The following is a 21,732-nucleotide window of genomic DNA, read 5'->3' on the forward strand; positions in this document are numbered from 1 at the left end:
ATGTAGAAAAAATAAGTTTGTGTTAAAAAGAACATAAGACTGTATATTCATATTTATATAAATAAACTAAGGATATACAAAAATTAACAAGTCTGTGGGAAAGGGAGAGAACTGGGCAGATGGGAGATAAGTGTGGGAAATTTTTGAATTAAAGAACAAGCTCAATTAAGAAATAATCTAGGAGCTGGGTGCTGTGGCTCCCATGTACAATCCCAGCTATTCAGGAGCCTGAGGCAGGAGGACTGCTTGAGCCCAGAAGTTTTGAAGCTGCAGTAAGATATGATCGTGCCACTACACTTCAGCCTGGGCAAGAGGGCAAGACTCCAACTCCATTAATGGGAGGGGAGGGGGGGGGAGCTGGATTTGAGCTCATAAAATTATAGTTTCCCTACATTCAATGCCTAAAACTAAGGGATTTTTAACTTCATGCTATCTATTAAAGTGTGGAAAAAATAAGTTGTCATATTTGTTATGTTCATGGTGAAATCAATTAAAATCACTCTTTCTCTCCCTGTACATCCTAGTGACCCAATTTGTATCCCGTATCATCACCAAAACATATGCAAAATATATACATTCAAGCTGCTTTTTTTTCCAATGAAAAGTTCAACCGCATATTAGATTCAAATCCAACAATATGTCACTCAATATAGGCCAAAATACGAGTTTTCAAAACTATGACTTCTGCAAAATGCTTAGCTAACTTACTTTATATACTGAGATTCAACCTAGCTAAACTGGAACCTCCATGGCACTAGTCAATACAAGTATAATCTTAGTTGGACTTTTTCTAACATTGATCTACCTGTTACATTAGCAAAGAAATATTTAAAACAGAACTAGAAAAGCACAGAAAAGCTAAACAAACTGGTTAGTTAACAATTTACAGGAATATGAGTATATTAGGGTATATGGCACAGTTCTAAGTCATATTTATAAGAAATTATTCTACATACATGGTATCTACAAATAACCATTTGCCCAGCTCATTCGAAAGACAATCACAAGGAATGTTTCTTAACTTTTTTACCAGTCGGGGATAAGAAGGAGGGCCAAAAGCTTGTACATGGTCTAATAATATATTTTTGAACTCATCTACAAAGGGTATTCTATATTATACTAAAGCACTGGTAAAAGTTTTCATGTAAGAACTTGAGTCAGGCTCATGCCTGTGCCCAGAAATTCAGAAGGCTGAGGTGGGAGGATTGCTTGAGGGCTGAGGTTTGAAACCAGCTTGTGCATCATGGCAAGACCCCACCTCTAAAAAAAAATTTTAAATAGCCAGGTGTGGTGGCGTTCACCTATAGTCCCAGCTACTTAGGAGGCTTAGGTGGGAGAATTGCGTAAGCCCAGGAGTTTGAGGTGCCAGTGAGCTATATGGTGGTGCCACTGCACTCCAGCCTGGGTGACAGAACAAAACTCCGTCTCTAGAAAATAAAAATTTTTTAATTTTAAAAGGCTTTTCATGTAAGAACCAATAATACTAAACCAGAATAGTCTTATTACTATCTCACTGTACTGACTACAACCATCATAGATAATAACAAACACTAAATTGTTATTCATGGTTGTTTTAATATCTACAAAGAACTTTTAAAATATTCACAAAAACACAGATATAAATCTCTGATCACTTAAACTGATATTGGGTATTGCAGCATGAGCACTAGGACTCATACAACAGAGAGGCATTTTATATCATTTAAACTTTTTTTTTTTTTTTTTTTTGAGATGAAGTTTCACTCTTGTCGCCCAGGCTGGAGTACAGTGGTGCGATCTCTGCTCACTGCAACCTCTGCCTCCCAGGTTCAAGCAATTCCTCTGCCTCAGCCTCTCGAGTAGCTGGGATTACAGGCACGCACCACCACGCCCGGCTAATTTTTTTGTATATTTAGTAGAGACGGGGTTTCACCATGTTGGCCAGGCTGGTCTCAAACTCCTGACCTCAGGTGATCCACCTGCCTTGGCCTCCCAAAGTGGAGGGATTACAGGCGGGAGCCATCATGCCTGGCCATTCATATCATTTTGTTCATCCAAGAAGATTCAAAGGCCAACCAACATGAATTTACAATTCACAATCGTTGTCTATTGCAGAACAAGTTAAACTTTCAAATATTTTCCTAATTCAGGGCTATGTTCACTTCGTGATAATTTCTGAGCTATGCACTTAAGATTTTTTTTAATTTTTAAAATTCTAATGATTGGTAAGAGGAGTAGCATCTACTTGACAAACGCACTTTAGGGAGTATTCACTAGATACACTTCTGTAACAGTGTTTCTGGAAATACTGGCCAGAGAGAATCAATTCCCATTTATTTCATTTTTTGATACATTATTTACCAATTGCCCTAATAGTTATTAGGCACCTACAAAATGACAGGCACTATTCTAGGCTTATTGTTTAGAATAGTGAAGTCTAATTACCTAAACATACAAAAACAATACTGAAACATATGCTTATAGGTACAGCTATGCTATTTTGGTGATTCAGATGAAGCTTCCTAAGACAGTTAATTAGAAAATACCCTTACTAAAAAGTACCTACTGATAATTAACCGGGTATGGTGGCACCCGCCTGTGGTCCCAACTACTTGAGTGGCTAAGGTGGAGAGATCGCTAAAGCCCAGGAGGTCAAGGCTACAGTGGGCTGAGATTACACACTACGCTCCAACTGGAGTGGTAACAGAGCAAGACCCTATCCTCCACCCAAAAGACAACATAAAAAAAACCTACTACTAATTGCAGTTCACATGTGTAATTCATAAAGGGTATTATCTTTCACTGAAGAATTCACTCATCCAATCTAGATGCCCACATCACGTAATTCTAACAGTTTTACTGCCACTATTTCTGAATTTCCTAAGGTAGATTAAAACAGTTACCACTGTATGAACCTCCTAAAATCTGACATTTGGAATTGGGGACCCAGCAATCAGAACAAACTGACATGTCTATTAATAAAGCTTTTCTTACATACCCTCACTGCCAAAGCCCATTTGAGGTCTCTTCTCACTCCCTTCTAATTTCAAGTTGTTCTTTGATGACTTTTGTTTAAGGTTGTTCATGCTGCTCCTGTGAACCTCATTTTCTGTTTGAAAATTACAGTGTGAGTTTCTACATTATAATGTGCCCTCACACTGAACCATGTGCTCCATTCCTCAGTACTAACCAAAGATATCCCTGGCATATCTTCACTACTAGACTTAGGACCCAAATATAACTGCTGATGTTCACTTCGCAACGTGTTAAAAACTCATTGAAGACAGCTAAAAATAAGGAAGAGTCTCTTAAAAGTTAGTATAGAAATTCAATAGGATATACTAATTTATTTCAGAAGAAAATGTCACAAGAATTAAACATTAATAGAAATGTATATAATCAAAACACTTGGAACCACAGAGAAGAAAAGAGTTCAACAGAGGACTCAAGGGCTTAGGAAAGTCCCTTGCACCTAGAAAGAGCTCATTAAAAAAGAAAGAAATGAGTTACTCTGATTTGGTTTCAAAATGTTAAGAGTTCAATTCTAGAAATGTAGAAATTCAACACTGTAAGAACAACAAAAAATGCAATCTGTTTAAATCTCTTCTTTAATCTCAAATATTCTCATATCATCCCACTTCCTTAAAATTTCACAATCTATTAGATTTAGGGCACTCAAAATATCAGAGGACTACCACCAATTATTTATGTGGAATCAGTGGATGATTTAAGGTTTCAATTTCTCCATCTATTAACCAAAAAAATACTGACCCAAAAAGTTCCCTATAAAAATGATTTTAATAATTGAAGTATAAGGGTGGTTTTAGAATATGCATATAATTTTTTACATTAATCAACTACATAATTTCACTAGCTATAAATATACAAGCAGTATAGCAAAGCAAGGATGGTTAGTAATACAGGGTAGTTAAAACACCTTCAATTGGTGTATTATAAACTTAAAAGATGATAAAAAGCAAAAAGTGAAATTTTATTCCTCTACAACTTGATATAATTTTTATATTATACTTTCATAGGAAAACAAGTGATGCTACTAACTAAAATAAATCCCTTCATTGCAGAAAAATAAAAATTTTTAACAGGAATTTTCCACACAGATTAAGATACTCTACCAGGATCTTAAAAATATAATATCTATAAACCCATTCTATAAGTGTCCCACTATGTAAGAAATGTTTCTGTGCATTTAAGAAGTCAATTTTAACAAATTTTACCTTACACAGTAAAATCTTAAAATCAATTATTCCTTTCCATTTTCACTATCACCAGCCTACTTCAAACCTTTATGATTAATAACTCCCTCTTGGAGTGTTGCAACAGTCTCCCAATAATGAGTTGAAGCCTTTCTAATTTTGATTGTATACACATAGCCAGGATATTCATTCACTTGGTATCTTTGCAGTCTCTCAAAATATCAGATGGATAATTTCTCTCTACTGGCCAAAATAATCAGACCAATAATCTTTTAATTTGCTTATTTAGGTAATACTAAAATACTAAGAACAATTTTCCATCTAAATCTCAAGTATCTACTGTTTATAAGGAGTCAATTTGGCACTGATCTACTGGAAATGTAACTTGGACACAAGAATCAGTGCTACAAGACCACAAGGCAGAAAAAGAATTACGATGTAGTTCACATGGCACAATTATTCTGTAGTGCCTTCCCCAGTACCAATCAGTCAACTAGCAAATATTTATTAAGGTGCAAGATACTATGAAAGAACAAAATAGACCTGATCTCTGGCCTCCAGATGCTTATACTTTAATTGAGGTAATAGTTTACAAAGGATGCCAAAATGTTTTATAATATATCTTTCTGAACCAGATTTTAACCTTGTGGTTTATCTATTTTCATATTCTACCTCTTAAATACTATTAGGTGTTAATATTAGCTAGCAAGCAATTACTAAAACAAAGTATTCAACTATATTTGCAACTCATCAAGTCCTTGAAAATTAGTGATCCATGACACTCAAGTGATTTAAACTATTTTATTCCGTAAAATTACTTTAGTCTGTAAAAGCACCAACTGGGAAAACAATCAAAACCATGTAATAATTACATGTTTCATTTATGTATTCTCAAATTTTTCTGAATTAAAATACTGGATCACAAAATGACCTGTATAAAGGAAAAGAAGAGGTTAAGAAATAAAAGCTCAAAAAAAATTAGAAACCCAACTAAGCTCTTGAAAACTTCCTAACTAAAGGCTAAGATTTAATTACTGTACTCAAAGCAAAATAATTTAGCAGATAACTGCATTAAGTCGCTTTGTTACTCTAACCCGTCTATCCCTTTCTATTTTTCTTTTTTTTTTTTTTAAACAGGGCTTACATTTTAAATACTTCAGTACTGTTTAGCTGTCTCTATACAAAATTACTTGGAGACTTGATCATTTATTTTAGTATGGCCAGGGTTTCTAACAAGTTAGAGACAAAGATAAATGAAGAAGAAAGTATATCACAAATTAAAATTCAGCAACAAAGTACTTAACCTTTGACCACTGTGTTAATTATGGTTCTATAGATCAGTAAAATATTGATTATTAACCAGTAGTTATAATACCGTAAAAGCATAGCTACCTAGCACATCTCTAAATAATTAGTTTACTTCATATGGTAAGAAAACAGTATCAGCTTTTTATCCACAGTACCTCAAGAGGGAAATCCTTTATGCTGACATCTACAAAAGATTGGCAGTAATGAGGATCCATGTAAATCAAACTGTCATCTACAAGGACAAAACAGAAGACAAGTAATTCAAAAAACACCTTATTATTACACTGCTTACAATCCAATTTCTATGTAGAACAGCTGAAAAAAATCTGGGAGTAACAGCTTGCCAGACTGATATTCATTGACTGAAACATAGGTTTGCACAGGATAGATTAACTTTTGCATAATCAAATATGCTTGTATAAGCAGAATTTTTATGAAGTGATGAGACTGTCATTTAATTTTTGGTGATAAAATTGCTTTCACAAACACACAATTATATTTTACAGTTTGCATATGAAAAATGTATTGCACTTCTTTATCTTGACAGGAAGAACATATTGCTTGTCATTTTATCATCTACTTGCACCACTAAAACTGGTAAAAAAGTAAATATGTAAATAGCAACTGCCAGAATGTGGCAGCGATGTTTTCTGAAGTTTCGCGCAACCAATAAATTATGCCTTGTTTATGCAATAACAGAAATTAAACATATATTTTACAGAATCTAATTATGTTGTGGACCAAATGACAAATGAGTGGCTATAGTAGGACTGATGAATGTATAAGGTACTCGTTTTGCTCTGTTAATCATCCTGTTTCCAGATGATCTCATATTAACTTTCTGACTTTTAAAAGAAAACAATGAAGAAATATATTTTACTAAATCACTAACCTTGAAATCCAGCAAAGTAATATGACTGTTTAGGTTTGCCACCAATAATACCCACACAATATTCCAGGCTTAAAATACCCTGCCAAAAAAAATTAATACAGATTTAGTCAAGAGGCAAGTGGTAATTATTCAAAGCAAACAAATTTCTATTACTAATATTAGTAGCTCCCAAATTTACCACTACCAGTTATCATTTATATTACATTTGCACCCAGGTTCTGAAATCCACTTGTCTTCCAAACTGCCTTCCTTTTCTTTAAATCACTCAACATTAACATGACAAATCAAATATTTTGATCAGCGTGTTGCTCAACAACATTAAACAACTACTACATAGAGAGATAATCAATTTTACCACCATAAAGCAATAAAATTCCTGCCAAAGCCAATACACTTAGCCTTCCAGTTAGCTGGTGCAGCTTCACTGTGATCAACGTAAAATTTTCGTCAGGCTTTTTGAAATGCTAAAGATAGTTCTTAGTCCTTACTGCTGTTTTCATTGAATCTTGAGTCTTAGAATCACAAATTGAAAGCCATTTTCTAATCAATGGCATTCACTCAAATTTTTTATGCTACTTCATTTGAAATAAAGAGTAATGAAAATAACTTAATCCAATGAAAATAATAATTATTGCATTTAAAGCCAATTTATTTTACTAATCATAAAATATCAGGAATACCACAATAAATTATTTAATACACCCCTCAGCAATCTATTCTAAGCAGAACTCTATTTAAGTTAGGCCAAATCAACTCTATATCTTTTTTAAAACATGTCCAATTGAGTAAGTTTAAAATGTCTAGTGGAATCAATTAATGTCTTAACAACAGTTCCTGCAATAATTTTGATATATCCTATAAAACACTAATAATGATAAAGTATAGGTTATAAAATCCCAAAACTATTAAACAATAGTTAAGCTTTCCTTCTCTTAAATGAGAGGATGTTTTGAAATCTCTAAGATATATATAAAAATAAATATATGGACAAACGTTCTTTTTCCTTTAACAAGTAACCAAACCATAGAGAACACACACACATACAGGAAATACAGAAAAAAGTAAAACTTTTCCCAAATTCCAACACCCAGAGCTCATCATTATTAATATTTGGGGGAACACCTTCTTAACATCTGTCTACATTACATACATACACACACAGATTTACAAATACAATTTTATATATGTGAAATCTCACAACACATGCCATTGTAACCTTTTGTTGCTCATTATGTCATGAACATCTTTTCCTATCAATAGAGATCTATATTAATAATATGTAGTAGCTGAAAAATATTCTATTTTATGACAACAAAATGTGCTTTAAAACCTCCACTATAAATATTTAAGTCATTCCAAGTTCTCACTGTTATAAGTAACCCTCCACTATAGTTTGAACATTTTTATTCCCTCCAAAATTCATGTGTGGGAACTTAATCCCCAATGTAGTGTTGAAAGCTGGAGCCTTTGGGGAGGTGTTTAGGTCATGAGGGCAGAGCTTGCATGAATATCAGGTTAAAATCTTAGAGCTAACTAAAAATAAAGATAAAATTGTATCGAAAATCTCAATGTTGCTATAAAAAGGACTTGCAGGAATGGTTTCTCTCTCCTGCTCCTCTGCCACGTGAGGACAGAGTTCGCCTTCTTTTGGCCCTTCTGCCTTCCACCATGTGAGAGCGCAGCAAGGAGACCTTCATCAGATGCCAGTGCCTTGATCTTAGATTTCCCATCCTCCAGAACTGTGAGAGAATAAATTTCTGTTCTCTATAAATTACTTAGTCTCCAGTATTCTGTTACTGCAGCAAAAAATGGACTCGGACACCCTCTAAAGAACAACCTTGTATATTCTTAGTATTGTAAAAATATCATGAAGTTTTTTCTGAAATGATAAACTGAATGAGAGCTGCAACTGAAAAAATTAAATAAAACAGAAAGCATATCAGGTTAAAATCTTAGAGCTAACTAAAAATAAAGACAAAATTGTATCAAAAATCTCACTAAACAGTAATAAAGTTACTTATCAATTAAGAATTCTACTGTTTTCCCCCTAAATAAAAATCCTTAATACAATTAGAGAGTGCCTTACTTTGAGGCAGTCTGATCAGTTGAAATGCAATGTTTATATCATAGAGACCTGTGAGGCAGTGAAAGTTCTATGTCTCTTACAACTGAGAAAAGAAAGAAAAAAATATATAGCAAGGATTGTCACTGACTCTCCTCAGAAAATGAATGGTTCTAAGTAACGGAAGAAAGACTTTGGTTCTTGACATCTGTATTTCCCTTGCAACGCATTAGAGCAAGTTTAGTAATAAACGCTTAGAAGCAGATTAGGAGCTAGAATGCCTTTACATGTAAGAGGCTGTATCTTTGGATTGAAACACTTTTCAGTTCCTAAAAGAGCTTCTTCACAGTTATTTTTCTAGTGGTGAAAATTTATTGAGCTGTATCCATGAAGCAATAAATAAGACTGAAGTAATCAGTCCAAAAAAAAGTCCTAATTTGTCTCACTGAAGAAAAAGAACATATTGGATTTTCCTCATTCCAGGTCCTTAAAAATACATACATACATAAATAAATAAACCTCCTGTGGTAAGGACGAATAAAGCACACAACAAATTTCCTTCTTCTCATACAATGTAGCAGGATGCTATGTTGGCACTATCTCTGAAATACCTTGTTTAATAAATTTGAAAAATAGAACTGAACAGTACATTTTAGACTCACCAATGCACATTGGTTTGGCAGGAAAAAATACAACGGCTGAGCATACACGAAAAAAAGGAAAAAATTATTTTTCTTTTAGGGCTAATGAACACACTACCTTTTCACTTCTAAGTGAATACCTCTTTACATGCTCTCATTGGGGTTTGACTCAACCATCCCCTCTGGCCAAACAGAATACCTATCATATAACCTACTCCACTTAACCATTTCAGCCATTTTTACCTAACTGGAAAATCAAAATGTTTCAATAGTCACTGCTCTCCCACTGTAGTGGACTATGGTGTAAATCAAGTTAGTAAAAGCTCAAGAAAATGTTACCTTTCAAAAAGTTCATGTTTTAGAGAAAAACATGAAAAACAAACTTACAGTCAAGAAAAGTCTAGTCTCTGCTACCAGTTTGCTATCTGAATTTGGATATATCACTTAACTTCTCTATGTCTTTTCTGTTTCATAAAGACAATCCAGTTCCTAGCTACTGTGAGGGCAAAATGAGATAAATTTACATTGAAAAGTATTATACAAATTAGGGTTAACAAATATGTATTGAGTAACTCCTATATGTTAGATACTGAGGCTTCACTTTAACAGCTTAACCATAGTTCATTTCACTACAAAAAGAAAAGTCCTAATTTGTCTTGCTGAAGAAAAAGAACATACTGGATTTTCCTCATTCCAGGTCCTTAAAAAAATTAATATAAATAAATAAACCTCCTGTGGTAAGGACCAATAAAACACACATCAAATTTCCTTCTCCTCATACAATGTAGCAGGATGCTACATTTCACTACAAACCATGGTTAAGCTATTAACCATGAATCACTCAAGAGCATTAGGCAGTGAGACCATCTAATGAATACTATCAATACCACCAAATAGCAAAGTCCTCAGCCAGATGAAACATGCCTGAAGCCATTTGCAACCCATTCCACCAGGAATGAAGCTTTGGCTAAAGGAATCAGTTCCAAGACTGCATCAGTTTCTAATCTTCTCATGGTAGTAGAGAAGGCAAAAAAGAATCCAGTTCAGATTTGATTAGAACCCACCTAGAGATGACAACATGTCAGAAGTCTCAAAACCCTCAACAGATTCTCTAGATGAAGTGGTTCACAGCTTCTCATACTGCACCAATAACCCTACTAAAGATACATGTCAGACATCAATTAATCTTTATTTGGAAGATTAATATGTCATTGATATATTACAGTATTGTTACTCTTAGTAACAAATGTGCTTCCAAAATGTTAGTAACTATTAAGAAAAGCCAGTATACCAGCTAAAAAACTTCCATGTATATCATATGTTAAAAACAACTGCTCTAGATTTCTAGAATTAGCACAATCTACCCTGAGAATAGATGTTCCAACTAAATATATAGAGACTATAATATGGGATGCCTCATGGAGGGAACAAATAGTTATTAATCATAAAAGATAGATTCAGACTTTATTTCAACATTACTATATCCCATAACACTCCATTTAAAGAAGAATTCCAACTATTGCTGCAAAAAGAGACTACTAAAAAATGAAGAATTTTATTGAAACTATGAAAATAAACTAAAAACTTTTGCCTTAATCAGAAACTATTTCCAAGGTATTTTATCGTATGTGAATGTCTTGGTGCCCAAAACAAGATACCATAACTACACATGTTCTTTTGATGCAAGAAACCAAACAATGTGCTTCAAGAAAGAACCAATTTTTAACTGGTTAAGATGAAAAAAACAAAGTTGGCATTCCTCCAAATACTATCTTCATATCTTCATTATTTCTAGCTATAGAAATAATCTCATCTCTTATTGACATCATGGTGTCACAGGAAACATATTATGAGATAACATAGCAGTAATAGAGAGTTTTTTCAATAATTAATGTGATATAGTTTAATGCTAGTTTTATGAATAAAGATATATACTTAAAATTACAAATAAGAATAATGAAACTGTAACTATATTACAGGTTATGATTATTGCTGCATCTGTGTCTCCCTGATTAGCTACAAAGATTAAAAGGCTTTTCATTTTGTTATAGAACACTGTGCTCTTCAACTCACATTGGTCTTATAATACCGAAATTTAAAATCTCTAATGTCAAACTTTACAACGTACAACGTACAACTACAAAATCATCACTACTCATTTAACAGAAAAAAATTGCAAACCTTCTATATTTTTCACATTAGCTAGTATTGCCCTAAAAAAATTCAGCACTTATTTCATACCTTCACAAATTCTAAGTAGTCGGTGTTGGTTCTTTCTCCACCAAGTCTAACAGGAACTAGAATAATAACAGCTTTGTCATCTGCATTATCAGAAGTCATGGAAGCACTCTGTTTATCAATTACATCAGAATTGTAAACTGAGAAAAACATAATGAATATGTATTAAATTTTATATAAAAGCGATTTTCAGAAATATTTTTACCCAAATTTATCCTCCACCCCACAATGGACAGCCAGCTATCTCATCTCTGGCATCACCAGAAATGTCTTAGTAAGTTAAAAATACCACTAGGATAACTGGCTAGCCATACACAGAAGACTGAAGCTGGACCACTTCCTTACACCATATATAAAAATCAACTCAAGATGGATTAAAGACTTAAAATGTAAAACTCAAAAAAAAAACCCTAGAAGACAACCTAGGCAATACCATCCTGGACATAGGAACAGGCAAAGATTTCATGACAAAGACACCGAAAACAATTGCAACAAAAGCGAAAATTGACAAATGGGATCTAATTAAACTTAAGAGTTTCTGCACAGCGAAAGAAACTATCAAAATAGTAAACAGATAACCTATTGAATGTGAGAAAATATTTGCAAACTATATATCTGACAAAAGTCTAATATCCAGCATCTGTAAGGAACTTAAACAAATTTACAAGAGAAAAACAAACAACCCCATTAAAATGTGGGCAAAGGACATGAAAAGACACTTTTCAAAAGAAGATATACATGTAGCCAATAAGCGTATTAAAAAAAGCTCAATACCACTGATCATTAGAGAAATGCAAATCAAAAGCACAATGAGATACCATCTCACACCAGTCAGAATGGCTATTATTAAAAAGTCAAAAGGTAACAGATGCTGGCGAGGTTGTGGAGAAAAGGGAATACTCATATACCACTGGTGGGAGTGTAAATTAGTTTAACCATTTGTAGAAAGCAGTATAGCAATTCCTCAAAGAGCTAAAAACAAAACTACCATTTGACCTAGCAATGATTACTGGGTATATACCCAGGAAAATATAAATCATTCTACCATAAAGACACATGCACACGAATGTTCACTGCAGCACTATTCACAATAGCAAAGACACAGAATCAACCTAAGTGCCCATCTCACAGTTAAGAAAATGTGGTACATATACACCATGGAATACTATGCAGCCATAAAAAAGAATGAGATCATGTCTTTTGTGGCAACATGGCTGGAGCTGGAGGCCATTATCCTTAGCAAACTAACACAGGAACAGAAAACCAAATACTGCATGTTCTCACTTAAAAGTAGGAGCTAAATGATTAGAACTCATGAACACAAAGAAGGGAACAACAGACACTCGGGTCTACTTGAGGATGGAGGGTGGGAGGAGAGAGAGGAGCAGAAAAAATAACTACTGGGTACCAGGCTTAATACCTGGGTGATGAAATAATCTGTACAACAAACCCCCGTGACATAAGTTTACCTATCTAACAAGTACCACATGTACCCCTGAACCTAAAATAAAAGTTTTAAAAAAATACCTACCTGATTTATGTATTCAATAGATACTTATTGATAGCTAGCTACTATATGACACTGGGCCTTCAGCAGCAGGCAAAACAGAAAAATTCCCACTCTTCTTGAGCATGCATGCTAATGGAGGAAATAGAGATGGTGATGCATGCTTTGAAAAAACAAAGAGAGAAGGGTGAACAGGAAATGATGAGGGGGAGGCAATTTAAAATAAGGTGGCCAGGGAAGACCTTATGAGAAAGTAATATTTGAATCAAGACCAAAAGAAAGAAACCAAGTAATACAGACAGATACCTAGGGGAAATGCATTCCAAGTTAAAAGATCAAAAAGTGCGAGTATCTTAAGGCAGAAGTATAATTAGCATGTCCCAGGAACAAGATGCCAGTCTTCTGGAGGGAAGTAAACAAGGGGTACAGTAGCAAAAATGGGATTAGAAGATACGATTATAGTTATAGGGGAGAATGAAGACAGATTGTGTGAGCTCTTGAAAGCCATTGTAAAGACCAGTTTTTCAGTGATGGGAAGCCATTGAAGAATTTTTTAGGGATGTCCTAATCTGACTCACAGTTTAACAGCCTGTTTCCTGTGTTCATAATAGACTGTATAGGCAAGGGGCTGCTCTGCCTATGGAGTAGCAACTTTTTTATTCCTTTACTTACTTAATAAACTTGCTTTCATTTTACTCTAAAACCAAAATAGGCTACAGGGGCAAAGGCTAAAGCACAGAGAACAGTTACAAAGCCGCTGCAGTTATCCAGCAAGAGATGATGGTGGCTTTCCATTATGAGCAAACTATTGCAAGGACAGAAAACCAAATACCGCATGTTCTCACTCATAGGTGGGAATTGAACAATGAGAACATTTGGACACAGGGTGGGGGAACATCACACACCAGGGCCTGTTGTGGGATAGGGGGAGGGGGGAGGGATAGCATTAGGAGATACATCTAATGTAAATGATGAGTTAATGGCTGCAGCACACCAACATGACACATATATACATATGTAACAAACCTGCATGTTGCGTACATGTACCCTAGAACTTAAATTTAAAAAAAAAGAAAGAAAAAAAGAGATGATGGTGGTTTGAAAAAAGGTAGTAACTGTAAAAATAGGGAATGGTCGGCCGGGCATGGTAGCTCACGCCTGTAATCCCAGCACTTTGGGAGGCTGAGGTGGGCAGATCACGAGGTCAGGAGATCAAGACTATCCTGGCTTACATGATGAAACCCCGTCTCTACTAAAAATACAAAAAAATTAGCCAGGCATGGTGGCGGGCGCCTATAGTTCCAGCTACTCGGGAGGCTGAGGCAGGAAAATGGCATGAACCCGAGAGGTGGAGCTTGCAGTGAGTGGAGATCGCACCACTGCACTCCAGCCTGGGTGACAGAGCTAGACTCCATCTCAAAAAAAAAAAAAATAGGGAATGGTCACGTAGAGGTGATCAGTTCGGCCAGGCACGGTGGGTCACACCTGTAATCCCAGCACTTTGGGAGGCCAAGGTGGGTGGATCACTTGAGGTCAGGACTTCGAGGCCAGCCTGGTCAACATGGCAAAACACCGTCTCTACTAAAAATACAAAAAATTAGCCGGGCATGGTGGCAGGCACCTGTAATCCCAGCTACTTGGGAGGCTGAGGCAGAAGAATCGCTTGAACCTGGGAGGCAGAGGTTGCAGTGAGCTGAGATCGTGCCACTGCACTCCAACCTGGACAACAGAGCGAGATTCCATCTCCAAAAAAAAAAGTGATCAGTTCATGTATCTGAAGATAAAGTAAGGACTCACTATTAAATGTAAGATGTGAGAGAAAAAATTGAGTCACAGGTGATTTGAAGGGTTTTGGTTTAAGCAAACAGAGTAAGAAAGTTGCCATTTATAAAGACATGGAAGACTGGAGGAGGGGAAAATATAGGAGGGAGAATTGGGAATTCAGTTTGAGATACTTGTTAGGTAAACAGAAAGGTTGAGTAGACAGGGACACGCAACCGGAGTTTAGAGAGAGGACTAGGATGGACCTATCAATTTGGGAGTTACCAACATGCAGATTAGTATCTGCATTATAAAGCCACAAGACTTGGTGAATTCAAATCAGTATAGACAGAAAAAAAGATGAGATGAAGTCTAAAGGCTGAGCACTAAAACATGACATTTTTAGAGATCAAGGAGATGAGGAAAAACCAACAAACCAGGCTGTGAAGGAGTGAATAAGGAGGTAGAGGGAAAATCTACAGAGTAGTGTCCAGAAATCAAGTAAACAAAGTGTTGTAAGGAGGAAGAGGAAAGAGTCAACGGTGTCAAATGCTACTGATAGATTGTGTGATATGAGGACTGAGAAGTTACTGCGAGGCTTAGAAAGATTAAATTATTGGTAAGAGCAGTTTTGGGGTGGGCACAACGGCTCATGCTTTTTTTTTTTTTTTTTTAGACGGAGTCTCCCTCTGTCACCCAGGCTGGAGTGCAGTGGCACGATCTTGGTTCACTGCAGCCTCCGCCTCCTGGGTTCAAGGGATTCTCCTGCCTCAGCCTCCCGAGTAGCTGGGACTACAGATACCTGCCACCACATCCAGCTAATTTTTGTATTTGTAATAGAGATAGGGTTTCACCATATTGGCCAGGCTGGTCTCGAACTCCTGACCTTGTGATCCCCCTGCCTTGGTTTCCCAAAGTGCTGGGATTACAGGCATGAGCCACCATGCCCAGCCAGCTCACACTTATAATCCCAGTATTTTGGGAGGCTGCGGCAGGAGGATCACTTGAAGCCAGGAGTTCAAGACCAGCCTGGGCAACACAGCGAGACCTTCATCTCTATAAAAAATTTCAAAATTAGCCAGGGATGGTGATGCATGCCTTTAATGCTAGTTACTTGGGAAGCTGAGGCAGGAGCAACACTTGAGCTCAGGAGTTTGAGGTAACAGTGAGCTATGATCGCACCACTGCACTCCAGCCTGGTCAACAGAGTAAAACCCTGTCTCAAAAAAAAAAAAAAGAGAGAGAGAAAGAGAAAAGAGCAGTTCTGGTATGATGGTGGGTATGACAGTCTAAGTACCACAGTTCAAGAGAAAATAGGAGGATCTGGTAGAAGCAAATATAGACAAAATTTTATTTTATTCAAATTAAAGTAGTTTTATTCAAAACATACTTTACACCCATACTCCTTATCAGTTGAATGAAACTCTTCTGATCTTCCCAGAAGAGCCGAATAGGAAATTCTGCCACTTCTGTCCCAGTTCTTTCCTTTAAATTCCAAATTTAGACTGAGCTATCAAATTCTTCTCGTCACCTAACTCCCCTATCTCCCATAGTCAACTGAAACCAAAGCTACAAAAATGCCACAGTAGTTCTCCCTCATCGGGATAGAGATTGCATTCTTACCCTTCATCTTCATTCGACACACATTTATTGAGGACCTGCAATTTATTGATGTGTTCTACACTAGAGAGGTATAAAATAAATAAGATCCTGACTTCAAAGACTGTCTAGCCCAAATGTTTGGTGTTTTTCCTTCACTTCCAATATATATGTAAGGTATATGACATAGTCCAATTCTGTAACAGAGGCTCATTACAGCAGCGAATCTCAACCAAATGATTCTGATACCTTACTTCTACGCCTGCTACCTCAACAATCATTGATATTATATATAAGAAACAAACAATTATAAGGTGATATCACAAGTGAATTACAAGTTCAATATTTAATAGAAGTATTTCCAAATGTTACAGACCACAGAGGAAAAGTAATTCTGCCTAACGAGAGTTGGGAAAGACTGCCAAAGGTATAACCTTTGTGCGTGTTCTTGAAGAATGAATAAGACCTAACAAGAGGCATTCTAATAATAAAAAGCATTCCAAGCAGAGGCAATAATATGCACAAAGGCATGGGGAAAAAAGATAATGACACCATGTCTAAGGAATGGCCTGAGGGCGGAAAATATTTTAGTGTACTGTGTATGGAAGATAGTGTTAGAAGGTGACGCTGGAAATGTAGGTCGCGACAAATTATAAAGGACTTCATTGTGCTTCATATGCCAAGATAACATGAGACTAGAGTTAATGGGCAGTCATTGGTTTATAGATAAAGGGACATGATCAGTTTCTTTTGATCAGATGGACCAAAAAGGGAAAAGAGACAGGTAGGGAAATCAAGCTAAAGTCCAAACAAGAGATAAGGGTCTGATCTAAATCAACGAGAATGAAGATGAGAGAACAGATTTCAGGAACATTTTCTTAAGTGTTGACTGACTAAATATAATATAAGCAATGAAAGTGCAGTCAAGAATAAATGGGTTTTACTTACTACTTGAGTACATATGTGGACATGCCACTATTAGTCAAGAGAAAATAGGAAGAAAAAGGGGTGGGACCGAGGGAAACAGTAAGTGTACTTTTAAACATGCTGAATTTGAAGTGTGTGTAGAATACGTAAGTGGAGATATTTGAAAGGTGGCAGAAAATATAAGTTATCACATATTGATCAGGTAGGGTTAGAAATGTTTTTTGAGACAGAGTCTCACTCTGTTGCCCAGGCTGGAGTGCAGTGGCACAATATCAGTTCACTGCAACTCTGCCTTCAGGGCTCAAGTGATCCTCCCACCCCAGCCTCCCGAGTAGCTGGGACTACAGGCATGTCACCACCATGCTCAACTAAATTTTGTATTTTTTGTAGTGACAGGGTTTCACCATGCTGCCCAGGCTAGTCTTGAACTGCTGGGCTCAAGTGATCCCCCGACCTCGGCCTGTCAAAGTGCTGGGATTATAGGCATGAGCCACCGTGCTCGGCTCTAAAAATGTATTTTTAAAAGTCCTAGTATAGAGTACATAGTCCTAAGTATTTAAAGCCATAAAAATAGATGCAATTACAAAGGAAAACAACACAGAATAAGAAAAAGAGAAAATAAATAGAAAACAAAACCTTTAAAAACACTAATGAAGACAGAGGGGGAAGAAATCACTGACAGAGTCTGGTCTCACTTAATTCCTAATCTCATAGTCTATCAAAATTATACAAATACAAGTTCTCCCTTTAGGAGTTTTAAACATGAATGATAAAAATTTTAAGAACTACTTCAAATTACACAAACCATTTCTATAACAAGGAACACTGTAATGTTTGCTTAATTAATTATATGTAACAAATATCTAGGCTGACTGTGTTAATAAAAGCACAAAAGGTAAATTCATACATTTATTTAATGATTACTTGTTTAGGTACATCCTTAGGCTTAATTAGAACTATTTAACACAGCAAATGTTTTTCAAGACTTCCTACTTGAAAAACATAGTACTTGCAAAACTCATATACTTATCTGAAAATTTAGCCCTTTTCTTTTCATATGGCTATAATTACGGATATTGGTCTTTCTTTACAAGGCCAAACAAAAACGCATGAATATTTGGTAACTATTATTACACACTACAAACACTAGGTGGTTATCAGTGTAACCTTAAGCATTTTATAGATACCCTTGTATTAAAACATGATTGAAGTATATTTAACTTTTCTAAAACATTAACATATTTTATCATTGTTAACAGTATTCCTGTAAAAAAAACACTTAACAGCATGAGGTGGCTAAGCCATTTTTAATTTATTAAGAATTGAGGTGTCTATTTTATCCGCAACAAAGTTTCAAAATTACTACAGGTTGAGCATTCCTAATCCAAAATCTAAAACTTTTTGAGCACAGCATTTTTCACAAGTGAAAAATTCTACATGTGACTGCATGTGATGGGTTGCAATCAAAACACGGTCAAAACTTGGTCTCATGCATAAAATTATTAAAAATAGTGTATGATATTTCCTTCAGGCTATGTGTATAAGGAGTATACAAAACATAAATGAATTTCATGTTTAGACTTCAGTCCCATCCCCAAGATATCTCATTACATACATGCAAATATTGAAAGGTCCAAAAAATACAAAATCGGAAACACTTGTGGTCTCAAACATTTTGGATAAAAAATACTCAACCTGTATAGAGAGTGATCATCAAAAAGAAGACCCAAAACAATAAAACAAAGCAAATCTGGACAATAGCTGCATCATTAGTAGATGATTTACTGAAGTATTAGTGAGAAATATATTCAATTCCTCATAAGATAAACTAAGAATTTTCTTTCCTTGAAACACGTCCACCAATGAAATGGTTCCCAGTATACATGCAGCCCAAGTATATACCTATGTTAAATTTTCCTGCCTATCACTTTTAAAGTAGTTATTTGAAATGCTGAAATTCTTTGAGAATTTATTTTAATATCGCAACTAAAAATTCATAGTATGTATTCAATCAAAAAATATTTTTATTAAATGCTTACTACATTTAGGAACAAAAATGTATAAGACATGGTCCCTACCTTCATAATCATTTACAGTATTACTGGGATAAGCTAAACACATATAAAAAGTATGACCAAATAAAACAAAGATTAGAATTATATACATTCCTTACCTGTACAATCTTGTGCAACATAAATAGTTATTCCTTGTAAATCAGGATGCCTTGCTTCTTCAACTGCTTTTCTGAGAAAATAACAAGCATTATCTTTCAAAATCCTAACATTTCCTATTGGCAACTAAATATTTAATTTAAGAAGGAAAAAATGCCAGCAGTTTTGTGACTTTCCTATTTAACTCCTAGTGTCTGCTGTCAAAAACTATTATCTGAATGGTATCAGACATCAGATTAAAATTTTCAAAGTTGAATATTACATTAAATTACTCAAAGAACATTAAAACACAAATTACAAAATACATTAAAAAAATTATTGGGTATAAAGCTCTACTCCCCTCCCTCCAAAAAGAAGGATCTCTCTCAACCACTCACCTTACCAGTGGTATGAATATGCTGCAAGATTTGCTGCAAATTAACTTACATTACTGACTAGGAGTCAATTACTGTGTCTGTCCTCTAGTACACTTAAGAAACTGTTCGTTCTTTAAACAACAGCATGACTTTTTTCCTTCATTCAAAAACCTATATGACCTGAACAAATGAATTTCCTAATTTCAAGTCTTGAAATTATATAAGTAAAACTGTAAATTAAACAATATTCCTAAGTATAATGTTCTCAATGGTGTACATGATGTGAAAAAAATCACAATAACAATATCTATAAACGGTGATTATGCAAATTGTGGAAATGTAATTTTATTTAACTATATATGTAATCATTTAATTGAAAATGCCCTATTATTCATGTTCCTATGTGTTAGTGTAGAAGAAAGACTGGCAAACTATGCCCATTAGCTGAATACAACCTGTATCCTGTTTTTGTACCATCTGCAAGCTAAGAAAGGTTTTTGACAGTTTTAAGGGACTGGAGGGAGAGGAAAGACGGTCAACAGAAACCTTTACAAGACCTGTGAAGCCTAAAATATTTACTATTGTCACTTCACAGAAGAAGTTTGCTGTCCCCCGGAGTAGAGAACATCTTGAAGGGTAGAAACTATGCTTTTATGATTATGCTTTTATAAATGTCATACCAAGTTGGAATTGATATATTATTAACAATCAAATTAATAACATTAGGCAAATACTTTTCAATTGTAAGCATCTGGCCTATAAAATATAGAAGCATGTTAATATGCAAAAATGCTTTGTAATGATTTCAAATTTATATATGATTTTAAATGGAGTAAATTTAAATCACAACATGCTATACTTATATGAAATATTAATGATTTAGTTTATAACAAAAATGGGATACACACACAAATAAGATAATTTTTTTAAAAACTTGGTATCAAAATAAATGGTACATAAAAAGCTGAAGTAAAGTGAAATTTGACTTTTGACTTTTTTCTAACTATCCTGAATGTCACAGATCCTTCACTTTTACCATGATATAATTATAATATTAATAGTGCCATACATTTCCAATTCACAAGAATTTGATGTGTGCAAAGAAATACTGAAAATATCAATTTTAGCTCTTGACATTTCATTACACTATCAGTACATTACAGCCCCCAGGTTACACTATTAAAAAAAACTATAATGTTATGCACGTTCCAAGGTTGAAAGAGATGTTAGTGTTTAGAGCATTTCAGTAAGGTATTCTAATGAAAACCTGGTTAGAAAGAGACCTGGGATGTCTATACCTAAGAGAAAGAGAAGAAAAATTTGTCAGTAAATAAATTAAATGTAACTAGAGTCGCAATATGTCTTCTTTTTTCCCTGCTGGCAAATGAAAGCATCTTTATCAACATTCTCATACAGTTAGACTTTTAAAGTTCCAATTATATATACACATTGCAAAAATCAGTATCTCTTAATCCTGAGGACCTCTGTCACAAGAAGAAAGATTTTAAAACAATTTTACCTTAAAATGTGAGCAACCACAGCTGGTCCATACCAATCTCCTGCTTTTTTCCCAGACTTCTTTCCATATTCTATTAGTTGATGTAAGCCAAAAAGAGCCAAGGGGGAATCACCAAACCAAGAGATGATTTTCCTATGATAAACTTCATTTCGCATTTCATGATCATCAGAATATTTCCCAATTGTTTCCTTCAGAGAAATTGTTGGGGTTTTGAATTCTCTTTCCCCTGAAAGTGATGCTTCAAATGATGCAGTAAATTTTTTGACAGTGTGGGAAGTCCATGATTCAGAGTCTGAATTTTCAATATTCAAAGCATCAGGCCAGGTCCAAGCTATAGTAGTTCCAAAGCAAAGTGTTCAGATCTTTTAAATAGATACTTTAACAATTCTACTAAAATAAATACGTAGCATTTAAGGTCATTTGGGTTACTAAGACAGTAAATTCAAAAATAGGTAAATACATGGAAACAAAAAGATTAATGGTTGCTTATGGAGAGGTACTGGGAGTGGCTGCTAATGAGTACAAGGTTTCTTCAAGGGATGATAAAAGTGTTCTAAA

General features: G+C 35.0%; 1 protein-coding gene across 13 annotated transcripts in view; it reads right to left on the reverse strand.

Annotated features, from left to right (window-relative positions):
* The window catches only part of ATG4C (autophagy related 4C cysteine peptidase), an 81,397-nt gene that overhangs the window by 24,658 nt on the left and 35,007 nt on the right, over nucleotides 1-21,732 (reverse strand). For all 13 annotated transcript variants that reach the window (XM_063817234.1, XM_063817220.1, XM_001159883.6 and 10 more), the window contains 5 exons: nucleotides 21,175-21,505; nucleotides 19,302-19,372; nucleotides 11,338-11,474; nucleotides 6,394-6,472; nucleotides 5,657-5,733 (listed from right to left, as the gene is read on the reverse strand). In XM_063817234.1, coding sequence (XP_063673304.1) covers nucleotides 5,657-5,733; nucleotides 6,394-6,472; nucleotides 11,338-11,474; nucleotides 19,302-19,372; nucleotides 21,175-21,505 — 695 coding nt within the window. The remainder of the gene's footprint in view (nucleotides 1-5,656; nucleotides 5,734-6,393; nucleotides 6,473-11,337; nucleotides 11,475-19,301; nucleotides 19,373-21,174; nucleotides 21,506-21,732) is intronic.

Source organism: Pan troglodytes, chromosome 1, assembly GCF_028858775.2.
Source record: "Pan troglodytes isolate AG18354 chromosome 1, NHGRI_mPanTro3-v2.0_pri, whole genome shotgun sequence".
Classification (NCBI taxonomy): Eukaryota; Metazoa; Chordata; class Mammalia; order Primates; family Hominidae; genus Pan; species Pan troglodytes.